The sequence below is a fragment of the Podarcis gaigeae genome (genome assembly GCF_964106915.1).
Source record: "Podarcis gaigeae genome assembly, chromosome: 4".
Taxonomy (NCBI): Eukaryota; Metazoa; Chordata; class Lepidosauria; order Squamata; family Lacertidae; genus Podarcis; species Podarcis gaigeae.
The window spans coordinates 55,311,684-55,327,452 of NC_139677.1; the positions used below are offsets into that span (position 1 = coordinate 55,311,684).

General features: G+C 41.4%; 2 protein-coding genes across 10 annotated transcripts in view; both read left to right on the forward strand.

The window, feature by feature from the left end:
- Positions 1-3,348, forward strand: part of CRYZL1 (crystallin zeta like 1) — a 28,756-nt gene extending 25,408 nt beyond the window's left edge. For 8 of the 9 annotated variants that reach the window (XM_083735103.1, XM_083735104.1, XM_083735101.1 and 5 more), the window contains 2 exons: positions 702-747; positions 2,110-3,348. In XM_083735103.1, the coding sequence (XP_083591229.1) occupies positions 702-747; positions 2,110-2,209 (146 nt within the window). In that variant the 3' untranslated portion in view covers positions 2,210-3,348. The other variant, XM_083735107.1, reaches the window with a different exon arrangement.
- A 1,633-nt stretch (positions 3,349-4,981) lies between these two features.
- DONSON (DNA replication fork stabilization factor DONSON) lies at positions 4,982-15,719 on the forward strand. The gene is made up of 10 exons (XM_083735708.1): positions 4,982-5,443; positions 6,606-6,686; positions 7,346-7,549; positions 9,455-9,633; positions 11,430-11,608; positions 11,703-11,826; positions 12,020-12,124; positions 13,367-13,565; positions 14,600-14,812; positions 15,321-15,719. Exons 1-10 carry the CDS (start codon positions 5,111-5,113, stop codon positions 15,456-15,458), a joined length of 1,755 nt encoding a protein of 584 aa, XP_083591834.1. The 5' UTR covers positions 4,982-5,110; the 3' UTR covers positions 15,459-15,719.
- Positions 15,720-15,769: the final 50 nt, after the last annotated feature.

Sequence of the window (15,769 nt, forward strand, 5' to 3'; positions counted from 1 at the left end):
GCAGGAGAGGGATTTAACGGGAGGGAGGAAATAAAGGCAAAAGTTTCCCCCCACCCAAGCCAGCCATATCTATCTCTCTCCCTCCCTCCCCCCTCTCTCTCTCCCTCCCCCCCCCTCTCCCTCTCCTCCAGCAGCACCGGAGCACAGAGAGGAATTAGAAGGAACGACACTCTGCTTTCCCCTCTGCTTGCCTGGAGGGGAGGGGCTTTCCCTGCTCTTGGTTCCGTTTCAGCAAACACAGCAACGAAACAGAGGAGGGTGGGCAGTAAGACCCTGAGGCAGAATGCAGGAAAGCAGCCGCTTCCTCTTTTCAGATTTCCCTTCTCCGTGAAGCGCGATTTTATTTTTGCCTGATTTTTCGGCTCCAGGGACCACACATTCGCTCTATAACACGCACAGACATTTCCCCTTCCTTTTTAGGAGAAAAAATCTGTGTGTTATAGAGGGAAAAATACGGTAATTTTAGATTGTAAACCTGGGGATATGGACTGTTGTCTTTAAGCTGTGCAGAGTGTTTAGTAAACCTGGGTAGATTATAAATCACATCAATGCTTTAAAACACTACCAGGCATTTCTACCCAGATATGCAGGGTCTATATGGTGAAGCCAATCTCACAAATTAAAGATCTAGTGCTAGTGTGTTTAGTAATCCACTCCAGTCACACGTGTACACACAGTTTTTCTTAACAATTCTCTTATACGCATTCTAGAAGATGTAATGGAGAAGCTATCCAGTGGTGTTTTCAGGTAAGTCGGGTGTGCTACGGTGAAATGGAAGCTTAAAAACTAATCTAAGTATTATAAGTTATGAAGCTCCACATACAGTGGTACCTCGCAAGACAAATGCCTCGTAAGACGAAAAACTCGCAAGACGAAAGGGTTTTTCGTTTTTTGAGTTGCTTCGCAAGACGAATTTCCCTATGGGCTTGCTTCGCAAGACGAAAAGGTCTTGCAAGTTTGTTTCCTTTTTTGAGCCTTTTTTGAGGTTTTTGAAGACTTTGGTGATTTTTGAAGCCTTTCCAAAACTTCTTTTGCAGCCACTTGGTAAGTTAAACTTTTAAAACTTTTTTTTTGGGGGGGGGGGTTGGATTTTGGGTTGGAATCCGTGCTTCGCAAGACGAAAAATTCGCAAGACAAAAAAACTCACAGAACGAATTAATTTCGTCTTGCAAGGTACCACTGTAATTAAAATGCTGCTGGAGACCTACTTTGTGGCTGTAGTTATTGATCCAGAACTCCCAAGAGTCTTGAAGCCAGTTCCATGAGCCCAATAGGTTTCAGACTTTCTTTTCTCAAAAAGCGAGCCCTGGATTCTGCATGAGAATCTGTTTTTCTAATGGAAGGCAGCTTCAGAAGCTATGCGTATGTAACATAGGGATTAGCTGATGATTAAAAATAAATAAATACCAGAGCCACTAAGTCACTGCAAGCTCCTTTAATGACTCTAAACAGCCCTTGGTATGCCACCCATTAATATCAAATACTTGGGCAAAATTCTTATTTTTATTTTCAATTAGCCATCTTAGGAAATGACTTGGAGAAAGCCCTCTTCTCTGCAATCCTAATTGCTCTAATACAATCTGCCCATTAGCCTGTACATTAAATAAATCCAGTTTGGACCAGACTTACTCTGCAGGTGTGTAATACTTGTCTACAATCCAAGTGCATATTCATAATAACCACTGTGAACTGCAGCTAAATAAAAGTCTTTGTTCTTGTATGAATTCCTTCCAATAGTTAATATTCTACTAATGGTTACTACAAAGCTTATTTTTCCTTTGTCTGCTATGATTGCAGTCCAGGTTTTTGGATGCAGAAGGGCAGGAGCTGGAAGACTTGTTCTCAAAAGCAATATAAAATGGCACATCTTTTAAACTGCTAGTAAAAGCTATTTTGAAATGCATGCAGCACATTAAACATCTGCTTCCTATTTGCTGTTTTCTCTGCCCTTTGTTCCAGGAATCCTAGCCAACCTATAACACTTGCAGTGTGTTTGAGCTGTAAAGTTTGCATTACTAAAAAGTAAAGTCTATGGCAATTGTCCTGAATTGTGTACTTTTTTCTTTTGAGCATACATTAAGACACTTCTGAGATATTATTGTCTTTTAGGCCTCATTTGGATGATCCAATCCCATTATATGAAGCCAAAGTTTCTATGGAAATGGTTCAGAAGAACGAAGCAAGAAAAAGACAAGTTATCCAGCTCTGAAGCACAGATTCTTAGCTTTTAAGTGAAGTGTAAATTTGTGAACTTTGTCTCAATTGCCTACTTATAAAGGATTGGTCAATGCGTTTCAACTAATGTTTTAATTACTGTTTGAATATTCTTTACAAGTTCTGGGGAGAAATTAGAGCTTTGATTTTCCCCTCATTACCATGTCTAAAAGAGTATTTCTGTTAGCAATTGAAAGTTTACTCATATTTGTGGTCCTCCAACACGCCGTCCATCCGTTCCGCCCCCCCCCCCCCCCAGTCACTCCTGTGCTTAGCAGACAACACTTTCCTTTTGTCTGCTCAGTTTTATGCATTTTGCTGTGCTTTGTTTTACTTGGACCATCTATACACTATGGGGGTGGAAAGGTGTCCCTGGAACACACTTGTAACATTGGCAAGATTCTGAATGTGCTTTCTCAATCTGACCTTATTTTTATGGTGACTTTGCTATGTTTTTTATTTAGCCTTTCCATCTAGAAAACACAGGATCTATCAGCACTTATAGATGACATGCATTGCCAAGGGTCTTTTTATACAAGCAGCGTTTGTGGAATTTGTTGGGCATTTGTTTTGCACAATCCACATTTCTGTCTTTAAGACAGCACTACGGTGGGTAGGATACCTAAGTGCAATATGTGCACTTGGAGAAAATGCAGTATAGGCTTTCATACAGCACATACTATGTTATTGCAATTCCTTGATGAAGTGTTGTTTTTGTGACTGTCACAAGTACTTACTGGGTATATTCTGTGTTGTAATTTGTAATCTATACTCATGTAAATTTATGATTTACCATTGTTAAATGTTCAAATTGTATATGGCAGAATAGACCTTAGTCACAGTCATTAATTTCAGTGGGTCTACTCTGAGTAAAAGCCAGCTATTCTGCTTTTTTTCCTTTTATAAATTTAGCCTTGTGTTATATATAGTTCATGCATATAGCCCAGTCTACAAAAGAGGGATGGAAAGGCAAACAGGGCTATTCCCATCACCTGCCACACCATAGTGGGATATGCCCTGCTGCTGTGGGATAGTGGTCACACTTGGCTCCTCATCTAAGACTGTCCTCTGTTCTTCTCCTCAATATTGTTTAATTTGTCCCTTCACTGCTAATAAAAGATGGTTGCATTCTCAGATATGCCGCAATTGCAAGAAGATTTATGGAAGCAAGTCCTATTAAAATCAATGAATTCAGCCCCTGCATAAACAGTAGGACTGTGTGAAACTTTGTACCACACAAACCCTATGGAAAGCTGATATTGTAGTAGATATGTGTGGTAAAAATTTTCCCAGCATCAAGTGGTTGCTGTTAATTGCTAGAGAGAAGTGTGTATTTCTACAACTAATATGGAAAAGCTTCATATTATGCTCCTCAACACTTTCAGTGTGTGGAAATATTAAGTTAACTAGAACCCAGAAACACAGTTTGAGAATTCAATATAATGTTCAGCTAGCTTCTTGCTTTTCATAGTTCTTTTCTAACTTTGAAGATATATTTTAAAGAAGCCAACTAGATAAGATATATGTTACATTGGCATGCTTGGCCCAAGGGTTAACAGCTTTTATTTTGAAAATTTCCAAGGTCACTTCATAGCAAACTTTTTAAGTGGACTGGAATTTTTCTTTAGACTTGAAGAAGGTGGGGCTGAGAAAACAGCTCCCTTAATATTGAAGCCATATTGTCAGCATTGGTCAAGTCATATAGCCCTAGAAGGGATAAGGGCATGTTTATGGGGATGTATCAGCTGAGAACACTCTGCCTCTAATTTCAAGGAAATCTGATGTAAAGCTTTAAGTATTATATGCATGAAACGTCAATCACCAAGAAGAACAAAGCAGGAAGTATCATTTAGAAGGCATCTGAAGGCAGCCCTGTCTAGGGAAGTTTTTAATGTTTATGTTTTTGTTTATGCTGGAAGCTGCCCAGAGTGGCTGGGGCCACCTAGTCAGATGGATGGGGTGCAAATAATAAAATAATGATGACGATTCAATCATGGGCGTAGCCTGGATTTTTATGGGTGGGACAGAACCAAGCTATCTGTGATGCGACTGGTCAGTGAAGTATATTTATTTACTTGATTTGGGGAGTGGGCCTTGGCTATGCCCATGGATTCTACCTATACCCAGCCTTGCTCCCTGGGACTGGGATTCAAGGCGGCTGACACGAATCAAGACAGAGAAAATACAAAAAGCCAAAGGAACACAAGTGAACAGCAGAGAACCTGCACAAACGCTGACACAAAACCCCACATATATTAAGTAAAATAGAAACATCACCACCGACCCCACCCCCTCATCTTTCCCTCCCTCCACCTCTTTCCCCCTATTCTTCCTAATGTCTCAACAAATTAAACCGATTCGTTTTTTTTTTGTTTTTTTTAAGTGTTACGTGTAAAAAAATACGAGAGAGACATTGCACATACCTTTGTAAATCAAGAAAATCTTTAATAAGAATACATTAAAAACAAAATACAAAAAGCTAAAAACATGACATGTAATGATTAAAAACTAAACAGAATCAAAACAAATTACTGTATTAAAATACTGCTACTAAAAACACAGCACAGCCCTTTCCTTAAGGGGGAAAAAACAGTAAAGGGACAGGAATCCGGAGAGGAAACGCGTAGGATTTCGCTTGGGGCGTGATGGAAGCTGCGCCCACGGACCAAATGGTGGATCTCTCGGCTCGCGCGCGTGTGCGTGCAGCGCAGCAGCGCAGCTTACGGCGCCCTCGCCAGGGCAGGAAAGGCGGCCGCGGCGGGGCCGACAGGTTTCCCGATTGGCCGGTCTCCGCGCGGCAACCAGGAGGCGCTTCTTCCCGCCCTCAAGGCGGAGCCTCCTGCTGCCGCGCGCCAAGTTCGTATCTTGCAGCCGGACGCCGACCCCGCTCCGCTTCATGTTCTCGGCCTCCGCCGCCGCCATGTGCTCCGTGGTCCCCGGCTACTCCCCCGGCTTCAAGAAGCCTCCCGAGCTGCTGCGCCTGAAGAGGAAAAGGGCGCGGAGAAGCGACGCGGAGCCCGGCCACTCTCCCAGCGCGCCCGCCGCCGCCGCCGCCCCTTGCGCGCTGGGCGGCTCGGCTCTGTCCCCTCGGCCTTACCCGGGGAGCCGCAGGCGCAACCCCTTCTCGAGCCTGGAGAACAGCCCGCGCCCTCCGCCGGGGACAGGCCAGTCCCTCTCTCCGGCCCGGAAACCAAGGGCGGGCGGCGGCCCCAGCTGCTCCAGCGCGCAGGTAAGGCGTCGCGACGAACGGAATTCGGAGCCTTCGGGGCGGGAAAGCGCTGCGTTGCAGATCGCCGTTTCCCTCTTTCCTCCTTTTTTGCGTTTGCTAATGTGCACGCCCCGCCTCCGAATTTAAACTCTTCGATTATTATAGGGCAGCCAAAGCGCATTATTTATTTGGATCGTTTCGAAACGGATTAGTATTAAGACCGCTTATCGAAATGTTATATTGACACGATATGATTATTGCTTTATTTTTGCATTGCGGTTTCTGTGAATCGCTTTGGGCAGTTCTGGTAATTTTGGGGGGAAATATTCGAAAACTTGGTAAAAGCGCCTTGGTGATACTTCTTGAAAGAAAAGGTGGCGCATACTTTATTCTAATAATATTTATGCGGGAAAGCACATGGGAGGAGACGCAACGTCGGGATCAACAGTAATCAAGCAGGACCCTAGGTTGTGAGAGGTTAAATGGTGGAGTCTTTAGCTTTCATCCAAGAAACTTACCATGCACACATTCCATTGTGCACTTTACACGCAAGTAGACCAGTGGGCCCCCCCCCTCTTCCCATAAATGTCACCTATACAGTGTCCCCAAACTTCAGTTACTGGTTACTGTTTTCCTTCTGGAAACAAAACAAAAAAATCACCTGTGGCATATAATGTCCTAGGAATGCATTGAGTTGGGGTGCGTTTACTACACCAGCCAATGTTAGTAGATTGGGATAATAACAACACCCCACGCATATAGGAAAATGGTGAAGCAATGGTTAAGAAAGTGTGAAGTGTCTGTTGACACAAACCATGTAATGTTGTTTAGGGACATTTTACTAACCTAGGACAGGTTTCTTAATTGGGTTAGAAAAACAGTCCACAATTGTTACTCATTTTTGTTACTATGTTACATATTTTGTGTTTTTATATAGTAAACCACTCTGTAATCTTTCGATGAAGGGCAGTATAAAAATTAATAAGTAAATACAGATTAATAAAGTATGCCCATTGATACTTAAGGGATTACATAAGAATATCTAGGCTTGAACTTTGCAGAGTGAAAGAATTGTAACCATTTTTTTAAAAAAAAAAAATCTTATGCTAAACACTGCAGTGGATTATTTTATTCACTGTTCATTGAATCATTGGTGTTCTCTTAACTTTGAAACATTTTCCAGTTTTTAAATGGTCTGCAAGACGACGAGTCTATCTGGAAAGAAGAGTTTTCTGAAGCAGCATCTGTTGACTCATTGATCAATGTAAGAATCATTGTAACTGTTAAATGTATCTATATATGAGAATATTGGATTTATTTTATCACACAGGGCTCAAGCCCGTTGTCTTTTGAATGCACCCCCACTAATCATACTCCCATGGGGATGACTTCATGGCAGAAAGCTACACTCGTAGAACAGCTTATTTATTCCTAGTGATGTGAATAAGGATGCAGCTGAAATTGGGCCCCTTGTGATATTCACAGCAAGGCAAACATAAAAAATGCAACTGTGTATGTGGAAAGGAAAGGCTGCAGTTTTTGCTGGATGACTTGAGTCATTCATGCTGCTTGGGGCATGGTCAGAGAAACTGACGGGAGTCTGATAGTGTGTGCTCTTTTCTACAGCTCTAATAATAATAATAATAATAATTTATTATTTGTACCCCGCCCATCTGGCTGGGTTTCCCCAGCCACTCTGGGCGGCTTCCAACAGAGATGAAAAATACACTAGAGTACTCCTATTACGCTTTTTAAAAAGCAACAGTCTTTTCTACTCTTCACTAATATTGGTGTATATGTAAAAAGACGCTGTCCTTAAATGCTAGCAAAGGAAGGGCATGCTTCTTCTAAACATTTAAGTGATGGCATTTTAATGAAGGAGCTGCTTCCTTGTAATTTTTTTCAATGTTTATATTTTTCAAGGACCCATATCTGGCCATTTCCAATAGTGATGTTTCTTCCTCATCAAGCTATGAATTTCCTGCGGACTGGAGTATTAAAACTCGCCTTCTGTTCACATCTTCCCAGTCATTTGCATGGGCAGATCACTTAAAAGCACAAGAAGAATCCCTAGGATACGTCCAGCATTGTAGAGGAGCATTAATAAACTTGCCTCAAAGTATTCAGGTAATTCGTTCTGTTGAACCGTTGATCAGGAGAATAGACTTGAGACATTGAGGTAGAAAGGTGCCAATTCACACCTGCAGTGAGATGTTCAGCATAGTATATATTTTTAAAACTTGCATGGCCAATCATGTCTTCCTACCATATTCAAACTGCCTTCTTCTCAATGTTTTATGGTGTATATTGAGCAGGACAATATTGATGAAAAGATCTTGGCTCTATGATGGATTTCTGCCATATATAGATCCTTTTTCTCAGTAGCACTGTGAAGCTGAGACAAATGATATAAGACTCCCTAGTCCTCCAGTGTTACCCGTGACATTGGTAACTTGCCATGCTAATGTTATTCAGAAAGGAATAATCTGCCTGCAAAGAACATTCTGAATCACCTGACGTTTTGTGTGTCATAAAGATAAAACTTAGGATAATAGGTTATGGTTATAAAAATGGTGGTATTTTTTCACGTAGAGAAATTATAACAGGATTGTGCCTACCCCAAAACATATAAATAGGCTTCTTATTCAGCTTATTAACCCTTAGAATCTCTTTGAACTTTTGAGACCCTGTGCATAAGCTGCAAAGGGACCTACCACTGTACTCATTGGCACCAATACATGGTACTGTCCTTGAAGAGTACTGTAGCAAAAGCGTGATGCTCTGGTCTAAACCACTGAGCTTCTTGGGCTTGACAGAGTGAGCTCCTGTTGCTCTGTCCCAGCTTCTGAAAACCTAGCAATTTGAAAGCATACCAGTGCAAGCAGATAAATCTGGCACTCGTCACGGTCCTCCATGCACCAGTAGTGGTTTAGTCATGCTGGCCACATGACCCGGAAAGCTGTCTGTGGACAAACGTTGGCTCCCTCGACCTGTAAAGCAAGATGAGCACCACACCCCATAGTCGCCTTTGTCTGGACTTAACCATCCAGGAGTCCTTTACCTTCTACCTACTATAAAGGTAAAGGTACCCCTGAACGTTAGGTCCAGTCGCAGATGACTCTGGGGTTGCGCGCTCATCTCGCTCTATAGGCCGAGGGAGCCGGCGTTTGCCCGCAGACAGCTTCCGGGTCATGTGGCTAGCATGAATAAGCTGCTTCTGGCGAACCAGAGCAGCACGCGGAAACGCCGTTTACCTTCCCGCCAGAGCAGTGCCTATTTATCTACTTGCACTTTGATGTGCTTTTGAACTGCTAGGTGGGCAGGAGCAGGGACCAAACAATGGGAGCTCACCCTGTTGCGGGGATTTGATCCGCCGACCTTTTGATCGGCAAGCCCTAGGCTCTGTGGTTTAGACCACAGTGCCACTATAGCTCCCTTTAAATGTATGCAAAATATATCACTCAGACTGGAGTTGTTATAGAGATTATGGGATGTGGCAGAAATGGCCTGGTCAAACTTAATGAAGATTAGGAATGATTGCAGTATAACATACAAGAAGTTTGTAACACAGTGAGTATCTTATATACTGCAATGAATTTATTGATCTGAAGTAGAGCTCTCACAGTCGCTTTGCTATTCCCTAAAAAAGTCATACTATTTCTTCCTGGCCTCCTACTGATTGCCATGTAAAAAAATTAGGGTTTTTAAAAATGCACTTCTTTCCCGCTCCTTTCCTAAACATAGACAGAGGTGCACTCAGCAACAAGTCCACTTTCTATGTAAAGTGTGAATCAGCTTTTAGTAATGTTTCTCCCTCATGGCAATTGGGCTGGTAACTCATTTGCGGTTTGATTGCAGTTGCTGCATAAATTTGTGTTGAATCAGGGTAGATAGATGGTGCCTTACAATTCCACATAATAAATTTAATACTTCTCATACTCCTTTCAGCCTACAGAGTAAATATGAATGAAGGTTTTTCAGGCATCTTATGAATAGCTTTAAAAATGTAATTTCAACACTTTGCTATCTTAGGAACCGAAGCTCTCCACAGAACTCCGATGTGCTTTCCAGCAAAGCCTTGTATACTGGCTTCATCCTTTCCTGCCGTGGCTAAAGCTGTTCCCTCGTATTGGAGCGGATAGAAAAATGACTGGGAAAAATAATCCTTGGTCATATGATGAAGGGCTCCAACAAGTTCTCATGAGTGAATGGTGAGTTGAAGTGAATGGATATACATCACCAAGCAGCTAAGAGTCAAATCGTACTGATACTCACAGGATATTCTCATAACTACCACCACATTGCAAAATTTGAGTTGAGTCATAATGCAAAATCAAGGAATTCATTCTCAATAATCAGTATAGCAGCTTTGGTTCTGGGGCCAACTGCAATTTGCATGCAAATGCTTACAAAAATCTGGACACTTCTATTTCAGATAAGAAGCTGTATTTGGAGAGGGGAAATTTATAGAAGGGAGGATGTATTTGTTTTCCTCTCCACCCTTTCTCTGCTCCCAAGCAGCTTTCCCCTCTATAATGTTCAGAACATTGGTTTGGCTGATGCGTAAATTTGAAGGAGAGAAAGGGTTAAGCATCCCATTATTTTCGCACCTCCAGTCCTACTCTAAAATTTCTCTCCTTTGTAAAGCAACTTTTCACTTTAAAAAGCGGTGTTATGTAAGGCGCTATTTTGCAACTTCAAGTTGTGAAAGGAAGAAACATTACAAGCCGTGTTCTGTGGAATAAATATGTATTAATCCACAATGTCAGTCTTCAAGATAGCACTACTGTGGATAAGGATATCCTGATTTCCCACTGTCAGAAACTTGTGGCCTCCAAGCGATTGTTTGACTTCAACTCCCATCTTCCTTGCATGGGAGTTGGGAGTCTAACAAGTTCTGGAGGACCAAAGGTTCTTTGTCCATTGCTTGCTGCCATTCACTTGGCCAGTAGTTCCTTTTTGGACCTGGAGAAGGTGTTTGCGTGTGTACGTGTGTACACACTCGGGTTATCTGCTCAGGTTGGTGATTTTTGTTTTAAAGGCATTTTGTCCATTTGTGTGAATGCGTGTGTGTACATCTCAGGCTTCCCTTAATCAGCATTCTGCCATTTCATCATTATTATTGCTTTTCTCAGCCTGTTTAGATTTTCAGTTAAAATGTCAGTAGCTTGATTTTGCTACTAACAACTTCCCCTCAACTCTATGTGTGCTGGTTTGCTGTTTCTTTATGCTTGAAGGTGTCAGTTTGCATTTCTTGGTACAGAAAGTATTGATCTGATGTGTCGAGATCTTTCCTGTTCTACTTAATTCAGGAGGGTTCTGGAAGCTTCTCTGTGTGAAAGAAGGAGCTGAGTACAGCTGCTTTAAACTGGTTCTGTTATCTCTTTCTGTCAAGATCATGCTAACAATAATAGTGAGGCCAGAAGCAGCCTGTTTCACTCTCTCCTTCTGTCTCTCTTTCTGGTGTGGTGTTCTGTATGCTTAGTGTTAAGATTTAGACTTACTATAAGTTACTGTAAGTTTACCTTAAGTCTGCTGCAGCTAAGTTTTTTATGAACAGTGCCAAACCTGAATGTATTGGATTTGTGACCATTATGTTCATTTGCCTTCAGTAGCGATAAAGTTCTGCTTAATGAAATGCCTCAGGTCTATTTTTGGGGAATACTGCAACGTGTTTAAGTTTTTACTCTGCTAACAATACATTGGAATCTACTGTGGATCAATATTGAGTAGAATTTCAATGACAGAAGGTGGGGTGGGAATCCAGTCACCCATCCTGTCCTTGGTCTGTGGCTAGTGGAACAGACAGGAGCTAGATTGGTCTGTCCTTCAACTGTCTTCCACTCCCCACACACCAGAAGCACATTTCAGGTTACGTACCGACTTCCTGTTGTAAACTACTCTCTGTGTGCGAGTAGTTTTGTTGTCTCTGTGTTTTGTTTCCCTCAGTTTTGCCTTTTCCAAATTGCAGGCTGATCATTCTGCACCTTGATTCTTTACCTTGCAGGTGTCTCAGTTTTACCTCCCTTTATAATCTGCTGAGAGCCAAGCTTTGCCCCTATTTCTACGTTTGCACTTACCAGTTCACGGTGTTGTTCCGTGCAGCAGGGCTTGCTGGAAGTGATGTGATCACTGCGCTAATTTCACCCACAACTAGAGGCTTAAGGGAAGCCATGCGAAATGAAGGTGAGAACAGTGTGTTATTAAGCCAAATGACTTACAAAAGCCCTCTTGTATATTGTCTCTACACTATTAATTTGCTTTTTCCACCCCTTCTCAGGTATTGAATTTTTGTTACCTTTTCAAGAAGTTAGAAAAAGGAAATCGAATATGTTGGCATCCCACTTAGAAACAGGACTTGCTAGTGACTCTGAAACAACAGGCAAGGATGCTGAGAATGAAGAGTATGTAGTTCTTGTTATGGGGACTTTCTCGTTGGAAAAGCTGGCTCTGTCTTGTTGCATTTTTCTAGCACAAAAACTACCTTTCTGGTGCAAGATAAATCGTGTATATATATATTTTACTCCCAAACTGATTATCTGTATTGATAGATGGCTCACATGTTGCGACCTACTAAAGTGGTGTCTCTTTGCTTAGGGGACGAGGAATGAGTGATGTTGATGACGATGAAGGATTTTCATGGTTGGAGGAGATGGGAGTACAAGACAAGATTAAAAAGCCAGATACAATTTCTATCAAACTGTATCCTTTCAAAAGTGAAACACTTCCTTAAGCTGTGATTTTAAAGCTGAGCACAAGACTTGTCTAATATACAGCTGAGAAAGCAACACAACTACTGAGAGTCAGGAACATTTGGTTCTTGTTCCTGATATTTGGAATCAACACGGTACATTGACCGCAAAAAGCTTTCAACATGTACGATGTTCAGTTAAACTCATTTTGATACGGATTATAATCAGTGCAAGTGGGATGATTGCCAAGGATGGTTAGGAAAGGGCCTTCCTTTCTACTGCTCCTTATCAGACACATAACATGCCAGTGCTGAGGGATTTGCAGCAGCTGTGTATTAGCCACTGAGACAGTTTTGCATGCAAAGCCCTAAAAAATCTCGGGTTCGGGTTACCTGAAAATCCATCTTTTTCTTCACTGCCCAGTAAGGGTGCTATGACCAGTAATTGGAACTCACAATAGTTTTGCCATGTCCTGGTGTCGTATCAGCTTGTGTGAACCAGGAGGTGTTGTTGAATTGCCTTCCCTGCAGCTCTTGAAGACACACCAGTTTAGGCAGACATTCCCCTGCACCGAGCTTGTGTTTTTATGTTAACTGTTAACTATGCTTCTTAATATTGTATGTTTTAATTAAGAATGTCCATATGTTGCTGCACATTTTAATTATGGGTTTGTTTCATACCTGTAAACTGCTTAGAAGCCATTTTGGTACATAAGCAGCATGTGGATGAATTAATAATACTGAAGTAGGCAAGAGTCATATTGGCTAGCAGTTTCAGATACCCTTGATGTGGTATGACTAGCACATCAAGGTGAGTATGAGGAAATCACAATTTTTTCCACAGCAGGGAGGCGGGGATTGTTTCTTTGCAAGTATGACAAGATCAAACCTTTTTCATAGCTAGGCGAATTATTAGCTAAAATTTAAATAGTAACAGCACAGTATTTTTGTGTGAATGCGTGTGTGTACATCTCAGGCTTCCCTTAATCCCTTAATTATTATTGCTTGTAAGCCGCTCTGAGCCCGGCCTTGGCTGGAGAGGGCGGGGTATAAATAAAAATATTATTATTATTATTAATGTGTACTTAAAGCACATTCCTTGCCTCTGAGACAAGGGTGAAATGTGTCTTTACCTTGTAAATCGCATGCAAAAATTAAATAAGGTTATGACTTTCAACTTGTATTGACTTTGTATTCATCTTCTGCTGGTGTGTCTGTGTGTGTATACCTTTCCCTTGACATTTGGTCTGTAGCTGTAAGGAGAGAAATGAGGTACAAATGGATCACAAGCCAGAATCTGTTGTGCTGGTGAAAGGAACAAACACATTCACTTTGCTAAACTTCTTGATAAATTGCAAGAGCTTAGTGGCTGCTGCAGGCCCTCAGGCTGGCATCCCTCCAACACTGCTGTCACCAGTTGCCTTTAGAGGGGCAACAATGCAAACGCTCAAGGTAAAAATTACTGCAACATGATTTCACATATTGTTGGCTTTATGGCGGGGGGGGGGGGATGGCTTGTATGAACACTGGTGGCAGGATGGGGAAGCTCATTTTTTGGATTTGCCCTCCCCTTGCAGCTTCTTGTGCCCTTTGAAAAATCTCTTTGGGGGGTGGAATGCAAGGATAATTGGAGAAAATTGGCTTCACCCAGTCCTCTTAGTGAGGTCCTCCACTGGATAAAAAGCCTTCTATGAAAGAAAGGAGACCTCTTTGTGGAAGACTGTTAAGATCCAACTTGCCAAATTTAATTCCTGGAATCTGTTACTAATCATTATCACTTAGCATGACCATTGTTGGTCTGATAATTTACCATGTGTTTCAAAATGCCTGCCTCTATGATTCCGTGCTCCCTTCCCGTGTATTGGTATAACATGAAATGATTGCAGACATTTGCCTTAGTATTGTATCATACGGTGCAGCTTTTTAAGAATTTCTCTTAGAATCTAGAGATAGAAACTTGTGTTGCTGCAGACTTTGCTCTTAGCAACCATTTGCTTTGTCTCCATTAGCCTAAATCAGCTGTACTAGCCACTCCCTATAGTAAATCACACATTCAGGCACTCAAATTATGTAATGTTTTAAGTTCTTAATACTGGAGGTGGTAGCTGGGCTTTTTTGCGTGCGGGCAGAGGGCAGTATCTAGGTGGATATTTGTGTTTTGCTAGAATTTTTAATAGGCACGGCTTGGAGTTGTAAATTCTCCCTTTTCCATAATGAATCCGCATGATGACACCATGCTTACACCCAACTTCTTGAGCATCTTCTGGTTTGTAGATTGCAACCATTTAAATGCTTAGTCTCTCATTTATGACCACATACTTTCAGTTTCTTGACTTTCCTCCAGTACCATCCCCCTGTAATTGCTGCCTTGTGTTTTTCCTATATGTAGAATTGATCCACTGTTAAACTTTGGGTGCATAAAAAGGTCAGGTTTAATTTCAATGTTTTTGAACCTTCGTGTCATATTGCTTAATATTTTTCCACAGGCTCGAAGCATAAATGTGCGGACACAGGTCCAATCACATTACAAAGATTTATTTAGTCTGGAGATTGTTGGTCCTGTCATGCCTCACTCTATGCATTCCTTGTCCATGCTGCTCAAATCTGCTCAGAATGGATCTTACTCTGCTGTGTGTTATACACATGACCCAACAGCAGTGTTCAACACAAGCATCAGTAATGAACAGAGCATAAAAGAGGTAAGGAGATTTTACTCAACATTCATCTGAATTGGGAAGAATCTGATTAATGGAAAAGAGAATGCATGCCAGCCCTGTTATAGGTGTCACATAATACCCATTCCGCATTTGTAAGAAATTGATCTTTTAGTGTGGTGCCACCTACATTCTGGAACCCCCTGCCTATTGACACTATGCAGATGCCTTCGCTGTATCCTGACACTGCTGTAAACATTTTTGTTTAGACAAGCCCACTCCATACATGTAAAATGATGATGTATTTTTAATATGTTTTTAGTTCATTGCTGATTTTATCGTTTGATTGTTTTAAAAAGTTGGTTTTTACTATATTGAATTATTTTCTTTGTAAACCACTTTGTTTTTTAACAAAGCGGTGTGTGAACTTTTTAAAATAAATGGTTCCATGGGTGCTCAAAGGATAGGGTGTTTGGTAGACTTGGTTCCCTTGTGAAATGGCATGTTATCCAATAAGAAATTGTACTAGTAATACTTTTCTTAATTTTTACAGGAACCCCATAGCGAGGACCTTAAGAAGTGTGGATTGCATCCTAACACTTTGGAACAGCTTACTCTTTGCCCAACATTAGGAAAGTCATCCATAAGGCTCCTAGAAATGAACAATTATGCCTACACATGGAAAGCCTAAACAAGCAATATCGGTCAATGAAGAATTGCCATTGGTGTTCCTGAGATGTTTAAGCCATGCTGGGTGGGTACAATAGCATTCTGCCAATAACAAATTGTACATGTTAATGTGCAAAACCTACTGGCTAGATTAGCCTTCCTAAGCAGAGTTGATGGAAAACTGCCTATTCTGTGTTGTATAGTTAACTCAACCTTTTCCGTTTCCCCCCCACGATTGAAACCTTGATATTTATAGATTTTTAATTAAACTTTAACCCTAGAATCTTGTGTGTTTTCTTTGAAGCTAAAAGGTGGAAGTCTGAGATTATACAG

Coding starts and splice junctions, on each gene's coding strand:
- DONSON (XM_083735708.1), top strand. CDS start 5,111: ATGTTCTCGGCCTCCGCCGCCGCCATGTGCTCCGTGGTCCCCGGCTAC. Junction 6,687..7,345: donor CTGTTGACTCATTGATCAAT/GTAAGAATCATT, acceptor ATATTTTTCAAG/GACCCATATCTGGCCATTTC. Junction 14,813..15,320: donor ATGAACAGAGCATAAAAGAG/GTAAGGAGATTT, acceptor TAATTTTTACAG/GAACCCCATAGCGAGGACCT.